The following is an 18,145-nucleotide window of genomic DNA, read 5'->3' as shown; positions in this document are numbered from 1 at the left end:
GTCATTCCCTGATTACTTTTGGTCAAATTGCTTAGAAAGCTAAAACACTACATGGTAGTGATGGAGATCATGAAGTAATGACCCTTAATATTTATGAAAGCTTTGAGACTATCATGGGGCGGGGGGCAGGAAATTTAGACCAAAGGGGAAAGGACAAATCCATTTGCTTTGCAGACTTAATTTTTTTTTTTTTAACGTTTATTTATTTTTGAGACAGAGAAAGACAGAGCATGAATGGGGGAGGGTCAGAGAGAGAGGGAGACACAGAATCCAAAGCAGGCTCTAGGCTCTGAGCTGTCAGCACAGAGCCCAACGCAGGGCTTGAACTCACAGATTGTGAGATCATGACCTGCGCTGAAGTCAGATGCTTAACTGACTGAGCCACCCAGGAGCCCCTTTGCAGACTTAATTAAAACAGTATGTGGGCTATGGGGCAGCCAATGATTCTTTCATCTGGTGATTGAATTACTACAGGTATCCCAGCAATTATGTGGCCTTTCAAAGATTAGTTCTGATTGACATTTAGAATTGGTTTGATCTGAAGGAACAGTACAATTTTGAAGATACAGATTTTTAAGCAGTGGATTAACACATTAGGCCTATATAAAAATGGAATCATTCTTGGGTGGTGCCTGGGTGGCTCAGTCAGTTAAGCATCCGACTCTTGGTTTCCGTTTAGGTCATGATCTTATGGTTGGTGAGTTCAAGCCCCACACCAGGCTCTGTGCTTACAGTGCAGAGCCTGCTTGGGATTCTCTCTCTCCCCTCTCTCTCTGCCCTTACCCCACTTGTGCATGTGCTTTCTCTCTCTCCCCCTCAAAATAAATAAACTTAAAAAAAATGGAATCATTCTTGGATTTGTTAATGAAAATATTTTTTATCGTAGAACATAGTACTCACGGAAAGGAAACCAAAAAGCCTGAGAGTCATTCCAGAACTAGTGAATATGGAAGACAAGAAACTGAAGGTTTTACCAAAGAACAGTTCTTCATTGAAGGTTGTTGACTTACCAAGAAGGGTCAGGGCCATATGTTTAGTAGTGAAATACGGACATTGTTTGATGTATATAGGAGGCATTTTCTTCACTTTGTGCAGTTTAGAAATAAATATGCCACCAGCAGAAATTGGCAAATAAGACAGTTAAAGGATTTAAATTATACAGTTTAGGATATATCAGGGCCTATATGGTACAAACCTTGAAATTTGTTTAAAAAGTAAAAACATTGGCATTTAGTTCACTGTATTATGTTGTATAGTGGGTATCTTCCCCATCCTTCTTCCCCATTTCTTTATGGGTACTTCCTTTTTCTTCCAAATAAACTGCTTGTATTGGACTACTTGTCTCGGGATCTGCTTTTGGGGGGAGCCCCGGTGAAGATAAGCTGTCATTTTTCCTGTAAAATTTCCTCTCTCTCTCTTTTTTTAAGTAGGCTTCATGCCCACCGTGGAGCGCAGCATGGGGCTTGAATTCACAATCCTGAGATTAAGACCTGAGTTGAGATCGAGAGTGTGAGACGCTTAACTGCCTGAGTCACCCGGGTGCCCCTAAAATTTCCTATCTCTTGACATGGCTTCTTGGATCCCCATGGTGTCATTTTGTGTTTTACTCTGTATTCATTGTTTCCTTGTACTAGTTCTTGGGCTTGATGAGATTGAGGTCAGGTTCAGTTTTTTGGGTTAATACTTTGTAAGTGGTGCTTTTTATTTCCTATTGTATCCTATAAAGAAGCATTAATATCTGGTCATTCCACTTTTGGTAATGTTAAGATTGTTCAGTAACAGTGTCAGTGTAGTTGTCTGCATTAAGATTAACTCAAAGCTTCTCGAAAGCCTAAGCAAAAAGAGCCTATGACATACTGTGTAATTCTCATTGTTTGGTGCCCAGCAGTTGTCTTTTGAGAATGACTTTGCCAGAAACTATGGATGTCTTTTCAATTAAAATACTTCAGACAGAGAGAATCTTCTCTTTCTCTTTTTTTCAATGTGAAAGAGAATTTAAGTTTGATGATCTTGCTAGATGTTTGTATATATATGCATATATATAATGTTATTCACAACCCTATCCCTAGTGCCTAGTACGGTGCCTAGCATGTATACAGTAGATGACTCAGTGAAATATTTGTGGAGTGAATGATCTAACAAAAAAATATATGTACCAACATGTATGTAGATTCCATTAAGGGAACTTGGTTTCATGAGGCATCCTGTGTGAGAATTACAGTGCAGCACAAGAAGAGTAGTCATAATTTTCTCTCGGTATATATTTGCAAGTATTTGTTCTGGAGACAGTGATGAATGGGATGTTGTCTCACACCACCCTCCCTCCTCCTCCCCCACCCCCCACCTCTGGTTCCAGACTGTGTACAGAAAAAGAAGACAATTATCATCTTAACTTTTCTCCCAATTCCCATGCTTTGTTAGTACCACCATTGCTAGAATTTTAGGTTTTAGAGGAGGGGTATGGGGTGATTTTAAGAGAAAAACCCTTTCCACACATTGAGAAAATCAATCCCATTTCTGAAAAGCTTTGGACTTTTCTGTGAAGGTCAGAGTACTACATTGTCTATTCTAGGTAAATTAGTTGATCCCCTTCCTTTTTTTGTTTTTTGTTTTAATTCCAGTACAGTTAACATATCGTCTTGTATTAGGCTCTCATCCCGTATTTAGAATACAGTGGGGAACCAAACACACAGATGACATCGACTTTTTAATTATTTATTGTTTGTTTGTTTGTTTAGAGAGTGCGAGTGGGGGAGGGGCAGAGACAGGGAGAAGCTCCATCCAGCAGGCTCCGTGGGGTCAGTGCAGTCAGTGCAGAGCCGATGCGAGGCTCGAGCTCACGAAACTGGGAGACCATGACCCGAGCCAAAATCAAGAGTTGGACACTTAACCAACTGTGCCACCAAGGCACCCCATCAATTTTTTAAAAATGTTTATTTATTTATGTTGATAGAGTAGGGGAGGGACAGAGAGAGAGAATCCCAGGGAGGCTCTGCACTGTCAGCACCCCCATTTTTTTTTCTTTTAGTATAGTTGACATAAAATGTTACATTAGTTTCAGGGGTACAACATAGTGATGGGACAAGTTCATACATTATGCTGTGTTCACAAGTGTAGCCACTACCTGTTACTATACAACGCTGTTCCAGTGCCGTTGACTGTGCTCCCTATGCTGCGCCTCTTCTGTGACATTCTCATTCTATAACTGGAAGCTGTGTAGCTCCCACTCTCATTCACCCATTTCCCCCACCCACCTACCCCGTCTCTGATGATAACCATCAGTTCTCTATATTTATGGGTCTGTTTCTGCTTTTTATTTGTTTTGATCTTTAGGTTCCACATATAAGTGAAATCACATGATACTTATCTTTCTCTGACTTATGTCACTTAACATAATACCTTCTGGGTTCATCCATGTTGTCACAAATGGCAAGATCTCCTCTTTTTTTTTTTTTTAATAGTCGAGTAACGTTCCATTGTGTGTGTGTGTATGTGTACACGTACTGTACCTTCTTTATTCCTTCATCTATGGATGGACACTTGGGTTGCTTCAGTATCGTGGCTATTGTAAATAATGCTGCAATAAACATAGAAATGCATATATTTTTTTGAATTGGTGTTTTTGTTTTCTTTGGGTAAATACCCGGTAGTGAAACTAATGGATCATACGGCATTTCTGTTTTTAATTTTTGAGGCGTCTCCATACTGTGTTCCACGGGGACCGCAGCAGCATACATGCTCACCAACAGTGCACGAGGGTTCCTTTTTATCCACATCCTCACCAGTTACTTGTTATTTCTTGTCTTTTTTATTTTAGGCATTCTGACAGTATGCGGAGGTATCTCATTGTTTTGATTTGCATTTTCCTGATTGTTGTGATAGTGAGCATCTTTTCATATGTCTTTTGGAAAATGTCTGTTCAGGTCCTCTGCCCTTTTGAGCTGCAGTCAAGAGTTGGACACTTAACTGACTGAGCCACCCAGGCACCCCTGCCCATTTTTAATCAGATTATTTGGTGTTGGTTTGTTTTGTTTGTTTGTGGGGTGTGTTTTTGTTTGTTTGTTTCTTTTTGGTGTTGAGTTGTATAAATTCTTTATATATTTTGGATATTAACCCCTTACCAGATATATAATTTTTAAATATCTTCTCCTATTTAGTAGGTTGCCTTTTGTTTTGTTGACCGTTTCCTTCCCTGTGCAAAAGCTTTTTATTTTGATGTAGTCCCAATAGTTTGTTTTTGTTTCCCTTGCCTTAGGGAAAAATGTTGCAAAGGCCAGTGTGAGAAATTACTGCCTGTGCTCTCTTCTAGGATTTTTATGGTTTTGGGTCTCACATTTAGGTCTTTAATCGATTTTGAGTTTATTTTTGTGTATATTGTAAGAAAGTGGTCCAATCTCATTATTTTGCATGTAGCTGTCCAATTTTCCCAGCACCATTTATTGGAGAGACTGTCTTTTCCCCATTGTATACTCTTGTCCCCTTAGTCATAGGTTAATTGGCCATGTACTTGTGGGTTTATTTCTCAGCTCTCTATTCTGTTCCATTGATCTGTGTCTATTTTTGTGTCAGTACCATACTGTTTTGATTAGTGAAGCTTTGTAGTACATTGTGAAATGACATCAGTTTTTTTTTTTTTTAATGTTTACTTATTTTTGAGACAGAGAGAGACAGAGCATGAACGGGGGAGGGTCAGAGAGAGGGAGACACAGAATCTGAAGCAGCCTCCAGGCTCTGAGCTGTCAGCACAGAGCCCAACGTGGGGCTTGAACTCACGGACCACGAGATCATGACCTGAGCCAAAGTCGGACGCTTAACCGACTGAGCCACCCAGGCGCCCCGAAATGACATCAGTTTTAATGGAAACCCATGCTTGATCAAACAACTAATGTGCAAGAAAAAATACGAATTGCAACAATATATTTTTATTTTCTATCGTTGTTTCTACTGGCAGAATTTGAGTTTGGGGATTATATTACCTACATTTGAATTATTCTTTGGGTATAGAATTTATTTTCCCAAACATGTCTGCACCCACCATATTTTGACTTATTTAATGAAGAATGGTATAATTTTTCTAATGTTTCTTTATAAAAGCAGACTGGTTCTGACTTGTCCAAAATTTGTGTCATTTGGCCAAATGTTGTATCACTGAGCATTTGAGGGTTAAAGTAGCTTGCCAGGGTTATTCTATACTTAGTTCTATTTTTCCCCTCTCTTTGAACTTCTAGTTCATTATAATGCTTCTGGGAATACAAACAGTGAGATGTGCCTCAATTGATACACAGCTTCAAGGCTCTTACAGTGCTTGTCAGCCTCAGTCTTTTTTCTCTGGGGACCTTTCATATCTCTTAGCTCCTTGCAGCCGACTGAAAAATCTCTATGCTTCTGTTGCCTGCCAGCTTAATGCAAAACTGAGAGTCAGAGAAGTGGCCCCAGGGAGGAGAAGCAGCCTGGGTCCCATGGCATCTGGACTTCAGGTAGTAGGCTGGTTTGTCAATTTGGATTAGAATGGAAGAGAGCTGTTGCCTCGTACATCACTTATTTCTTGCTATAGGAGAGACATAGTGTGTAAAGGGCTTTGAGAGTCTCCTAACAGAAAGGCAGGAAAATGAAAGATTTAGCAAAATACACTGAGCTCTTACTGCAGAATGCCTAGCAGATGTAATGTCAATTGAGAACGGTAATGCCACATGGAAGGAAACATTCTCTATTAAAGCTTCCATTTTATGCCAGTAATTTTCATGCAGAAATCTCTATTCAAGCAGAAGGCACTTTAAAAAATTAACATCTTTGTAAATTTCTAATAAGATTACAGATTCCACATTTTTCTAAAATCACAGTAATTTGCATGTCAATACAGACTTTTCACAAATGAGTCTTACTTGTTCTTGTGTTCATATTTGAGGACCATAAACATTGTACAGAGTTTAAAATGGGTTTACATGCTTGCTTGGAGAGTTGGAGCCTTTGCTGTCTAAAGCAGTGCTGCTTTGCCCAACTTAGCTCAGGTCACGGTCTCGTAGTTTGTGAGTTCGAACCCCGCAGTGGGCTCTGCGCTGACAGCTCAGAGCCTGGAGCCTGCTTCGGATTCTGTGTGTCTCTCTCTTTCTCTCTCTCTCTCTGCCCCTCCCCCGCTCGTTCCCTCCCACCCTCCCCCCTCAAAAATAAAATAAACATTAAAATAATTTTTTTAAAAGCTGTGCTTCTTAAACTTTGTGCATAGGAATCACTTGGGGATATTGTTAAAGTGGAGATTCTGATTCAGTAGGTCTGGGGCCTGATAGTCTGCATTTCTCACAAGCTCCCAACTGATGCCAGTGCTCCTGGTTCAGGAACTATTTGAATAGCAAGGTTTTAAGATATTCAGCTTTAAAAGAAACACTTCTTGTTTTCTAAACTCATCAAATTATGGTAATAAAACATTTAAGGCAAAGCCTAGCAAATACTTTGTGACTATAAATCTTGCTAACAGAAATAATACCCAATCACCTCTTCTGCCTGATAGTTTATTAGATTCTGGTCCTAAAATAAGACAATATAAGAAATATTAGAAGTTTATCCACTAATGTAACATGGCTATTCTTGTTTATTTTTGAGAGAGAGAGTGTTCATGCGTGCAAGCATGAGTTGGGGAGGGCGGGGAGAGAGACAGAGAGAATCCCAAGCAGGCTCCATGCTGTCAGCGCAGAGCCCAAGGCAGGGCTCGATCTCATGAATTGTCAGATCATGACCTGAGCTGAAATCAAGAGTCGGACACTTAACCAACTAAGCCACCCAGGTGCCCTTGCTATTCTTAAATGAGGGTGCTGAAGTGCTATGGGCTGAAGTGTCTAGAAATCACATCAGAGTATACCTGTAGGGGAACCTGAAGAAGGTATGCCTAGGAACTCAGGACAGCACTTAGTGATGTAGAGGGCTTTCTGCAGGAGGCAGGAAGATCACTTCTGAGGTTCACTCTAAATTTGAGTCTGTAAATAATTACCTAGTAGTGTGCTCTTCACCATTACATAATTAAAAACAAATTTTAATAGGCTTCATTCTTATTTGATAACCTTATTATCCTCAAACATGTTAAAAATGTTGGCTGTTCCCATTTCTGAACTTCTTTCCCCCATTTCTCGCCTCCAGCACCCTCCCTCTAAATTCTTAGTGTATTAACATCATCTATCTTCTCATTCACTTTGTATGTATTTGAGTACTCACTGTATACAAATAGGGTGTCGTAGTAAATGGATCTGTGGTATACAAAATTGAATAAGGTGCAGTCTCTTTTTCAAGGTACTCAGTCTCCTGAAGGAGGTATGATAGCACAAGTAATCAGTGTGAATGATAATCTGTTAACACCCTCCAGAAAGTGCTCTGTGGGTTCAGAAGAGAAATGAATCACTGGGCTCTGGGATCATCAGGAAAGCCCCCATAGAAAAGATAGCTTTTGAATTAGGTCTTGAAAACTAGATAGACCTTCCTAGCTGTTCCAGGCAGGACATTGTAAGAAGAAACTGCACAAGGAAAGTATGGATGCAAGAGAATAAGGAGACACATTTTAGTAATTGCATGTACTATAGACCCCTTGCATTTTGGATTCATAACTTCAGGATTTGTATTGTCCGTTTGTGAGTGACCATTGAAGGGTTTTCCTGAGCTACTGATTGTATTCCCTTGTGAAGAGCCTCATATATCAAGTCCGTGGGTGAGGTTAGTAATTGGTTCAGCAGCATTCGTATCTGCATCCATCTTTATTCTTTTCTCTTCATTATTTCCTTTTACTGTATATCGTGTGGGAAGACATTACATACTTATTAATAGTTTGGGATTTGTGAGGAGCTTGTTATAATTCCTTTCCATTGCCAAAGGTCTCCTGCTAATATGGTGACCATATAATTTATTGCCCAAACTGGGACCCACTTGAAAGGAATTGTGCTGTTAGTGATATTCCACAGCAACCAGGCATAAACTGGGTGTGTCTCAAGCAAGCGAGAGTATATGGCCAACTAGAACGTTCCTGTTAGTTGGAGGGTGGGATATGAATGGGGAGCAGTAGGATGTTATTTAGGAAAGCAAGTTGTGGATGGTCCTAAATGCCAGGTTCAAGGTTTAGGCTTTTATACTGTAAGCAGAGAAAAACCCTTGGAGGTTTTTTTGTTTGTTTGGTTGGTTTTGTTCTTGTATTCTTTTTGGCAGAGGGTTTGATATATGCAAAGCAGCTTTTGGAAGGAGGAGTCTGGCCTCTGTGGGCAGGTTAGATTGAAGGGAAATGCTCGATTTAGGGAGTGCCATAGTATTCCCTTTAAGGATATATTTGAACAGTAGCCACTCAAATGGTCTTCATGTATAAGGAAAAATTGGTAATTTATATTTGCATAATTATGAACAGAGAAGCTTTAATAATTCACTTCCAATATGTGTTATTACTGATGTTAGCTCATACTTCTGAAGAAGATCCTGTGGGATTAGCGTCTTGTTCAGTTAATGTTTTCTCAAAAGAGGAACAGTACTGGGTTTAGCAGTGAGCGCTAGAACATTTTGTCTGCACTAGTGTTACGCATATATTTACCTTAATATTGTAACAATTAAAATTTTACTTAACACTGAGAGTGCTTAATAAAAATATCTTCACAAAATTTATTTCTAAAAACTATCTTTTGTCATGTAACCAATCTTTTCTTGTATCTTGTTTCAACTTGATATCTAATCCAGAGAAGATTTTAATTTCCACTAGCATGTATCTCTCCTTTTTCTATCCCCACCCCATGGAATGGGTGAAAGTTTTGAGAAAGGAAAGTTTTTTTTTTTAAGTTTATTTTATTTTTTAATTTATTTAATTTTGAGAGAGAGTGCAAGCAGGGAAGGGGCAGGGAGAAAGGGAGACAGAAGATCCAAAGCGGGCTCTGCACTGACAGCAGCTAGCCCAGTGAGGGGCTCACATTCACAAGCCGCAAGATCATGACCTGAGCCAAAGTCAGACGCTTGCTCTACTGAATCACCAAGGTACCCCGAAAAGAAAAGTTATTTTTTACCAGGAGAATCAGACAGCTATTCATGGAAGAGGAAGTCAGTCTTTGAAGGATTGATTCTGCAGTAGTGGAGAAGAGAACTTTCCAGGTAGAGGAAACTGTATGCAAAGAAGAGGAAGCAGAAAAATTGTGGGGTGTGCTTGGGGAAAAGCAACTGACTGCTGGGTGGCTTCAGAAATGCTATGGAAATAACAGCTGGCACACTGGCATCAGTAGCCAGTTACGTGGTCATGGAGGACACAGGGAAATTGAAGAAAAGGAATGCTTTTTTTATTCTTTTTTCAATCTTCTTTAATGTTTATTTTTGAGAGACAGAGACAGAGTGCTGGTGGGGGAGGGGTAAAGGGGGCAGTAGACACAGATTCAAAAGCAGGCTCCACGCTCTGAGCTGTCCTGGGTGTGGGGCTCGAACTCACAAGCTGTGAGATCATGACCTGAGCTGAAGTTGGACACTTAACCAACTGAGCCACCCAGGTGCCCCAGGAAAGGAAAGCTTTTTAATTCCCAAGGATTTCTTAACTTTTAGAAACCTTTTTTTTTTTTTTTTTAAGTTTATTTATTTTGAGAGAAAGAGCACAAGTCAGTCAGAGAGATAGGAAGAGAGAGAGAGAATCTCAAGCAGGCTCCATGCTGTCAGCACAGAGCCGGGCATGGGGCTCTATCTCACCGTGAGATCCTGACCTGCGCTGAAATCAAGAGTCGGATGCTTAACCAACTGTGCCACCCAGACACCTCTTAAAAAACCTGCTAAGGGTAGAAAATACTCTTTACTTGTTGAAGAAGCTTCTATTTAAAGGTAGCCTATCACCCCCTTTTTTTTTTTTTTTTTTTGATGAATTAAGGTGCAATACCATTTTTTACCAATGGGCCTTTTATGTAATAAGATCATGTCACTAGACACATCTCAGAGTGAAATGTTTAATATTTGGTACTTATTGCATGTGGATGGAGTTATGCAGTGACTTCTAGATGATTGGAGATTCTTCTCTGTTGGCAAGAAAAAGAGGTAATGAACTGAAGAGAATGACCAACTTGTAAAATATTTCCTAAGTTTATGTCTGTGTATTTACATATGTTGTCTAAATATTTCATCATCAGAGGGTAATATTCTCCATGTCTGTTAAGATCTTCCATATTCAAAATGTCTTTGTAGGTTTTTGCCGTTTCTTTGAAAGAAAATACATTTAAAAGTTTACTTCAAGTCTTAACTTTTAGATGAATGATTACCCTCCTCTCTTCCTGGTTTAGAGCTACTTGTCTTTATTTTACTTAAGCACTATAGAATTTAACACATGAAGATGTTTCCCTGGAAGAATTTTGTTTAGACTTAGGGCTGACATGAAAAGAAACAATTTGTCAGACTAGTGGAGCTTGCTAACAATTCAAATAAACAGGCTGTCTTTTCCTTTACACTGCATATTGATAAAAATGTTAATGATAAAACACCTCCTTTACACCCTACAGGGTGCAGAGATGATTGGGTCAGAGACTGTTTTCTTGCTTTGGGCCCTCTTAAACACAGCTGCTAGCTGAATGTGGCTTATCAGTTGCATGGTTATTGGTGCCATGTTTCTAAAGTAACAGGTATTTAATGCAGCCAGGTTGAGTGTTGCCTCGATTTTTTTATCATCTGGCATTTAAATACTTTTGCCATGTAAATATTTCAAAGTAGAAAGCAGTTAAATTTAGAATATACTTCTTTATAAACGTACTTTGATGGATAAGTAACTCTTCAAAAATGGGGTTAGTTAGATCATACAACTGAAGACTGTAATCTGTATTTAACATTTTTCTCCCCTCCTTACTACCACAATTTTGAGAGCTCCTGATGGTAGAGCATACCATGCCTTATGCATTTGTGCCCTTGGTACCTAGTAGATACTTCATAAATGTCAAGTTATTTAATGATGACTTTGATAAAGACCAACTTTGTTGCTTAATTGTATATTTTTGCTTCACCTTGAATTTTTCTTCAACACACAATTCACTCCAAAATCTTTTATCAGTATATCTGGATTTCTTAAACACAAAACAGGCTCAAATGGAGTTACTTATGCTAAGCCCCGTGCTGCCAAACTAAGATTTAATTACAGTTTTAGCTCTCCCAGAAATGGAATTTTAAACCAGTCAGCCAAGAAATACCTGATCAGCACTAGTTAGGTAATATGCCTAATAGACTTCTGCCATCCCCAAAAGGAAAGTGACTTTCAATAACCAACCCACTTTTTTTTTTTTTTTTTTTTTGCCTAGTAAAACTTCCTTCTTCCCTCCCCTTTTTTTTTTTTTTTTTTAACTTTATTTTTGAGAGAGACAGAGAGAGTGAGGGGAGGAGCAGAGAAAGAGGGAGAATCTTAAGCAGGCCCCGTGCTGTCAGTGCAGAACCCAACGTGGGGCCCAATCTCACGAACCGTGAGATCACTCAACTGATTGAGGTACCCAGGCTCGCCTCCAGTTAATTTTTAAGGTGTTAAAAATGATGCAACTAGTTATATATGTCAAACATTCAGAGGTTTTAACTTACGTAGCTTACTTTTAGTAGAGTATAATTTATTGGTTGCTAGCAGAAATAGTAGTCCACTGTTGGCTACTCAATTTTGGTAACTTGAAAATAAGGCTAGTGCTGTTTGGCTTTTTCTAAGAAAATAATGAATGTACAGAGATATTTCAAATAATTAGCTGGGCTTGTTTGCATATCAGCATCAACATGGCTCTTTGTACCATTCAGAAATTGAATTGTTGGTGAAGTAAAAATTTTTCGAGTGGTAACTGTAGTGATTACTACAGCGTCTGTGAAATGGGTGGGCAGGGGAGTAGCCATCAGTGCCTTACCAGGACCCCTGACATTAGTTGTCTTCAATAGCTGTGGTTCAGTGAATGGATTTCCTTAAACACAAGGTGTATTAAAGGTGGAACGTAAAAATAAAATAGACTAAGTGTACTGCCTTTTAAACTAAGTGAACAGTTGCTAGTTTAAAGTTGAATCTTGTATTTATTTTGCAGATGGCAAGCTAATATTGTCTTTGATAAACTTGAAATTTGGTTTAATGTTTTGGAAGCAGAAAATTCTTACTCTCTTTTAATAGCCTGTCCCTTGACACATTGTTATCACCAGTATGTGAGATGAGGCAAGAAAGGCTTCTGGTTCACAACTTAAAAGTCTTTCTTGAATTCTTATCTTTATCATTTTGTTTTATCTTAGAAACATGGTAGGGATAGAGTCAGCAAACTTAGCTTTAGTTTGTATTCTTTCAAAATTGATAGTAAGCCAGTACATTTTTTTCTTGTTGCTCCGTAAAGTTCTTGAAATATTAATTTAAGAGAATGAAAAAATTCTTAATTTCTCCATTGTTTAGAAACAATTGCTTTTGTGTTTTTGGATGTATAGGAAGTCTTATTTATTTGATCAGTTTCTAGGCTTAAGAAGTTAGTACTTCCCCTGTTTCACTGATCTAGTGAAGGGTTAGATTTTGTAAATAACAAGTGGAACCAACTTTACGCATAAATTTTCTTTTTATTAGACTTTCTGCAATATTTACCTTTTGTGGAAACATTTATTAATTTCACATTTTTAAAATTTCCAGGTAACTTGGGTTTTTACTCCTGTAACAACTGAAATAACAAGTCTTGATACAGAAAATATAGATGACATTTTAAGTAAGTACCTTGATATTTTTAAAGTACACTTTTCTTCTTTATAAAGAGTTAGTTTATATACAAAAACAAAGTTAAATCCCAATTACTAGAACAGCTTGAGGAGCTGGCATTCTGATTATTTCCATGGTTTACTGAATTAACAAAACACTTTTGGTTTTGATTTTCAGTAAAATTTCTTAAAATGTGTATGTCTCCTTTATGTGTTACAAATAAACTTTAATCTCATTTTATTTCTTTGTCTTGTCATAAATGCCACCTTAACAATTCGTATTTTGCTAGAGCCTACTTAGATTAGAGGCCAGGAGTCTCCACTGTGCAGTACTAAAAGTTTGTGGTCTTAGGACACAGTCTAGACATCTTTTGTCTTTTTTAACTTTTGACTAATTCACTGACTCTGATATCTTTTATTGTCATTGCTCCAATTAAGTTAAGTGTTTTACTGACTGCTTGTTTGCTGACAGTGTGATTGTGGATACAATTAACTTGCAGGGAAAAGATTTCTGTTTTTAAAAGTAGTAGAGGGAAGGTGAACACATGGTTGATGGAAAAATCACAATTCAGGAGATTTAAGAAAATGTACAATGCATAAATGATTTCTACCTTCTTCTTTTTAAAAGCCCTCCACTGGTTTAAGCAGAACAAAACCAAAAATAATAAAAGTGAAAAGAGTTATTCTTGAGCCTCATATGCTGTTTTGTGTCCTTGGAACTGGTTTTAAATGCTAAAATGTCTATTCCTACACTGTGGGATCTCTTTAGAGCAATGGTCTGTAACCTTTAGCATACATGAGTTACCTGGAGGACTTAATAATATCCGGACTGCTAGGCCTGGCTCCAAGTTTCTAATAGAAACTGCTAGACCCCACCTGAGAATTTGCATTTCTGTAAGTTTCTACATGCTGCAGGTGCTTCTGGTCCAGGGAGTGCAGTTTGTGAACCACTGCTTTAGATGAAGAAGCAAGTGGATAAAAAGTGCTTTGAAGGTAAAAAAGGAAGAAGAGAATTGAAACTTACAAAAAATTCTCCTTTCATTTTTCAAATTCTAGAATAACTTTTATTTTTGTGAGTGAGTGAATTTATCTAAGTTTCTCTGTAGTACGTTTAGTCTCCTGTCTTCACATCCTCATATGCAGATGATACTAAGTTATTTTGGCAACAGAGAAGAGCTGTTAAATGGATTGGAACTAGAACATGTACATGTTTTGCAACTTTATTGGTTGTAGATTTCTTGTTGCAACTAGGTGGGACATCTGAGCTGTACAAGAGCTTTACGCATAGCTTAGTTACACAGGTCTTTTCTGTGAAATAGAATTTTCTTGCAGAGTCACTTCTTGGTTTATTCATGTATATGGGAGATCAAAAACTAGATTGTTAAAGCTCAGATCATTCCACTTCACTTTTTTAAATGTTTATTTATTTTTGAGAGGGAGGGAGGGAGAGAGAGAGACAGACGAAGAGACAGAGAGACAGAGCACAAGTGGGGGAGGGGCAGAGAGAGAGGGGGATACAGAATCCGAAGCAGGCTCCAAGTTCTGAGCTGTCAGTACAGAGCCCGATGTGGGGCTCAAACCCACGAACTGTGAGATCATGACCTGAGCCGAAGTTGGCCACTTAACTGACTGAGTCACCCAGGTGCCCCTCCATTTCACTTTTAATGAGTTAGTGGCTTACTTGCCTGATTTGGGTTTGATTCTTCTTTTGCTTTATATTCATTCAGTGAAGGTATAAAGATGGAGAATATAGAGAAAAGGATCATGGATTCCCACAAATTATGTAACCTATCCATGACCCTGTGTGCGGGTTTCTTAATTGTTATTGTGTATTTTTAGTGGGCCTTTACATAAATGGGAAGAAGACCATGAGGAAAACCAAATCTTGGATTATGTCAGTTACAAAGACATAATTAACTTAGGTTGTTTGGTTTTGTTTTTCAATTTCAGACAATGCTGATGTTGCTTTAGTAAATTTTTATGCTGACTGGTAAGTAATAATTTTATTTTTGTTTTTTGCGGGGGGAGGGGTAATGAAGTTGCATCTTTTAGTTTTTTTCTTTCATCTTGCTACGCGTGTATTTTTCTTTGCTAGAAAGGGGTGATTGGGAAGCCTTTTTCATATGTGAGATAGTATTGCATGCACAAAGTCAATTAAGGTTCATTCACAAAGGGAACAGCTTAATTTGCTGATCGTTTGTATTTTAAGAGAAAAATATATCTGATTCCATTATCCCACATCTTAAAAGTAGTAGCAAAAACTCAAATCCCTCCCTCCTTTTCTCTCTTCCTCTCTTTCACACCCCGCCCCCCCAACACACACAGTACTGCAGTTCTGTATTTTTCCTGTAGGGCGGTGTTTGGAGGTGAGGGTGTGGGTGTGGCAAGTTTAGAAGGAAAAATCATGTTGACACTTTTTAAACATGTATCGTCTACTACTTCTAGGATGCCTTTATTCTGCCCCCTGTCTAAATCAGATTCTTGTCTTTTGTGTTTACGTAGTACTGGACACCACTTTTTTTTTCTTGCTACATTATTTTGTTTTTTATATTTGTGCGCCAGGAAGAAACATTGAGGATGGAAATAATGTCTTACTCAGCATTCGTGGCATTTAAAACCAGGGCATACTATGTAGTAGATGTTAAAGAATATTTCAAGTGGGGAGCTTGAGCCAGAGAGGTTTGAAACACTCACATAATCTTTATTCCTAGACCATCTGCATTTTATTTGACCCTTTTACGCTTATTACTGCCTACTGGTTGCCACTGCCCTACTTGAGGCCACAGTCCAGTTTACCCAGATTCCTGTGACAGTCTCCTAATTTGTTTTCTGTGCCTCAGGTCCTACGTGTGTCCATTCTGTTCTCTAAAAAGTAAGCCAGAGTGGTCTTTCCTAAAGTACACACTGAATAAGGTTACACTTCATCTTAAAACCCGTAAATGATGTTCCATTAACTCTAGGTCTAAAGTCCTTTACCTTGACCTAGAAAGCCCCCAGTGACCTGCTCCCTTCCTACCTCTACATCTGTATATCTTGCCTCTCTCCACTCCCACATTCTGTACCTGTTATACTGAACGTCTTTCAGTTTCTGTAATATTCTATATTCTTTAGTCACTGGACCTTTAGTCATGGTATTTTTTCTGCCTAGATGGGTCACTCTTCTCTCATTTAATTTAAGTATTAATCATCTTTCGAGTCTTAGATTAAATGCCACTTTCTCCAGGTCACCTTTCTAGATCAATATTCCTACCCTTATCCCAACCCTTTTTTATGTCTTTCCATAATACTACATGCTCACCTCATTGGGAACACTTGTATGCTGTAGTTTATTTGGTGGCACCTACTACAGCCTTAGCTTTAAGTTACTGTATCTGTCTTTTCTCAGTATTCGTCCCCAGGCTCTCTGCATAATACTTAGCAGATAATAAGTACATAATAGATATTTACTGAGTGAATAACATATAGTGTAGTTATTTAAAGAACTTCAGTAAAATGTTGAAGATATACAGAGAAAATGCCATTTATAAAATGCATAACCAAGGTAGCATTTTCCAAGGTAAATTAGGATTGTCCACATGTAGCAAAAGCTGTAAAATTTGGTATACGATTATCTAGTCCAATCCACTTTAGCAATGAAACTGAGACCCATAGGAGCAAAGTGTCTTCCCAGGGTTACCTGACAGAGTTGTGGCAGAGTTAAAACTAGAACGCAGTTCTCTTATTTGAGGTATTTTGTGTGTTGTAAGAAAGGGAAGCAAAACGTGCCATTGACCTTGTCCTAGAAACTGAATTGGAAATGTGGGCTAATTGCAGTTATTTGGGAAAACATATTACCCAAAGAATACCTTGAGTTGTTCATGAATTAGTACTCTTTATTCAATTGAAAAAAACTTGGGCAATTGGCCACAGGACATAGATTTATATTATATGGTCTCACAGGCTCCATTCTGAGTTCTGTCTGGAAGTTATTAATGTGGCACAGTTTAAGGAAGAATTCTCTAATAGAGCTGCCTAAAAATATGGATATGCCTCGGAGGGTAATGAACCATAGTAGGTCCCTGATGATGCTGTTTTGTGCCAGTCTTTTTATATACATTGTTTTTAATGCTAAGAACTACCTTGCAGGTAGGTATTATAATTTCCATTTTAGGTTGAGGAAATTGAGAAAGGTCATACGGCTAGTAAGTGGTGGAACTGGGATTTAAACTCAGGTATGTCTGACTCCAAAGCTTATTTTTCCCCCTACTAGGTCATACTAGTAAGTACCCCCAAATTGTCCCTGCAATGACTCTTACCCATTCGGTTGGTTTGTAAAGGGTTGATTCAAGCACTAGATTGAAGATTGGATCCAGATGACCCGTAAGGCCTTTGTAATAGATCTGTTGCTTTGTTATGTTACTTTTATAAATGTAACTTTCCATGTGAATTGGATACATGTGGATGAAGGTATAATATTGTTGATTGACTTTTATTTCATCCTTCCCTTCCACCTTCTGGTATTAAAATTGATCCTGTTTTAAGCATGAACCTGTGCTTAAATGCTTACTGGCCAGCAAACTGGACAGTCTGGAAAGAAGGAGCCCCTAATGTATGTCTTTTCCTTGCCCTTAAGCCAGGAGCCTGTCCAATAATTGTTTACTAGGCCATATCCTAATTCTTCAAGAAACCATCTATCAGCCTTTGCCTCCCCTGCCCTCCAGCACCATATTTTCAGCAAACTATAAGAAACTACAAACTTGTGGACCTAGCCTTTCCAGTTCCTCCATTCTATCAATTTAATCATTTAACAGACATATTGAAATGCTTACTAGAATACATAGTCAAATAAGACACGGTCCCTGATGTCCACAGACCCCACCCACCTATCCCAGATGGGAGAGATTTAAGAATGCTAAAAGAGGAAAGAGCCACTTGAAAGCAAGAGATTGAAGATACAGATTGTGTCTCCTTGCTATATTCTAGGACATCTCCTTAGGAAGTCAGGTGAGTGGGCCAGAGGAGGTATCTACAGAAAGAAATAGGGAGGAGTATAAGAATTTGCATCCTTTTACAGGCTTTACCAGACTTGCATTGAATTGTAGTTCATATGTATGACCTAATCATGTGGATTAAAGAGTTCACAGGCTTCATTTAAGTAAATCTCTTAGTGGAAAAGGGCTCTGGAAGCAATAGTAATAGCAGTTATAGTTTTTTTGTTTTTTGTTTTTTTTTTTTTTGTTAACAAACAATACCTTTTTCATACAAGAATAACTATTCTTTTTTTTTTATTTTTTTATTTTTTTTTATTTTTTAATATATGAAATTTACTGTCAAATTGGTTTCCATACAACACCCAGTGCTCATCCCAAAAGGTGCCCTCCTCACTACCCATCACCCACCCTGCCCTCCCTCCCACCCCCCATCAACCCTCAGTTTGTTCTCAGTTTTTAACAGTCTCTTATGCTTTGGCTCTCTCCCACTCTAACCTCTTTTTTTTTTTTTTTTTTTT

At 38.3% G+C, this 18,145-nt stretch overlaps 1 protein-coding gene across 1 annotated transcript in view; it reads left to right on the top strand.

Annotated features, from left to right (window-relative positions):
* Nucleotides 1-18,145, top strand: part of ERP44 (endoplasmic reticulum protein 44) — a 96,482-nt gene that overhangs the window by 25,996 nt on the left and 52,341 nt on the right. The window contains exons 2-3 of the mRNA XM_049635327.1: nucleotides 12,596-12,668; nucleotides 14,608-14,647. Coding sequence (XP_049491284.1) covers nucleotides 12,596-12,668; nucleotides 14,608-14,647 — 113 coding nt within the window. The remainder of the gene's footprint in view (nucleotides 1-12,595; nucleotides 12,669-14,607; nucleotides 14,648-18,145) is intronic.

This window comes from Panthera uncia, chromosome D4 (assembly GCF_023721935.1).
Source record: "Panthera uncia isolate 11264 chromosome D4, Puncia_PCG_1.0, whole genome shotgun sequence".
NCBI lineage: Eukaryota > Metazoa > Chordata > Mammalia > Carnivora > Felidae > Panthera > Panthera uncia.
The sequence above is the reverse complement of the archived record's forward strand: the minus strand, read 5'-3'. Positions and strand labels throughout refer to the sequence as shown.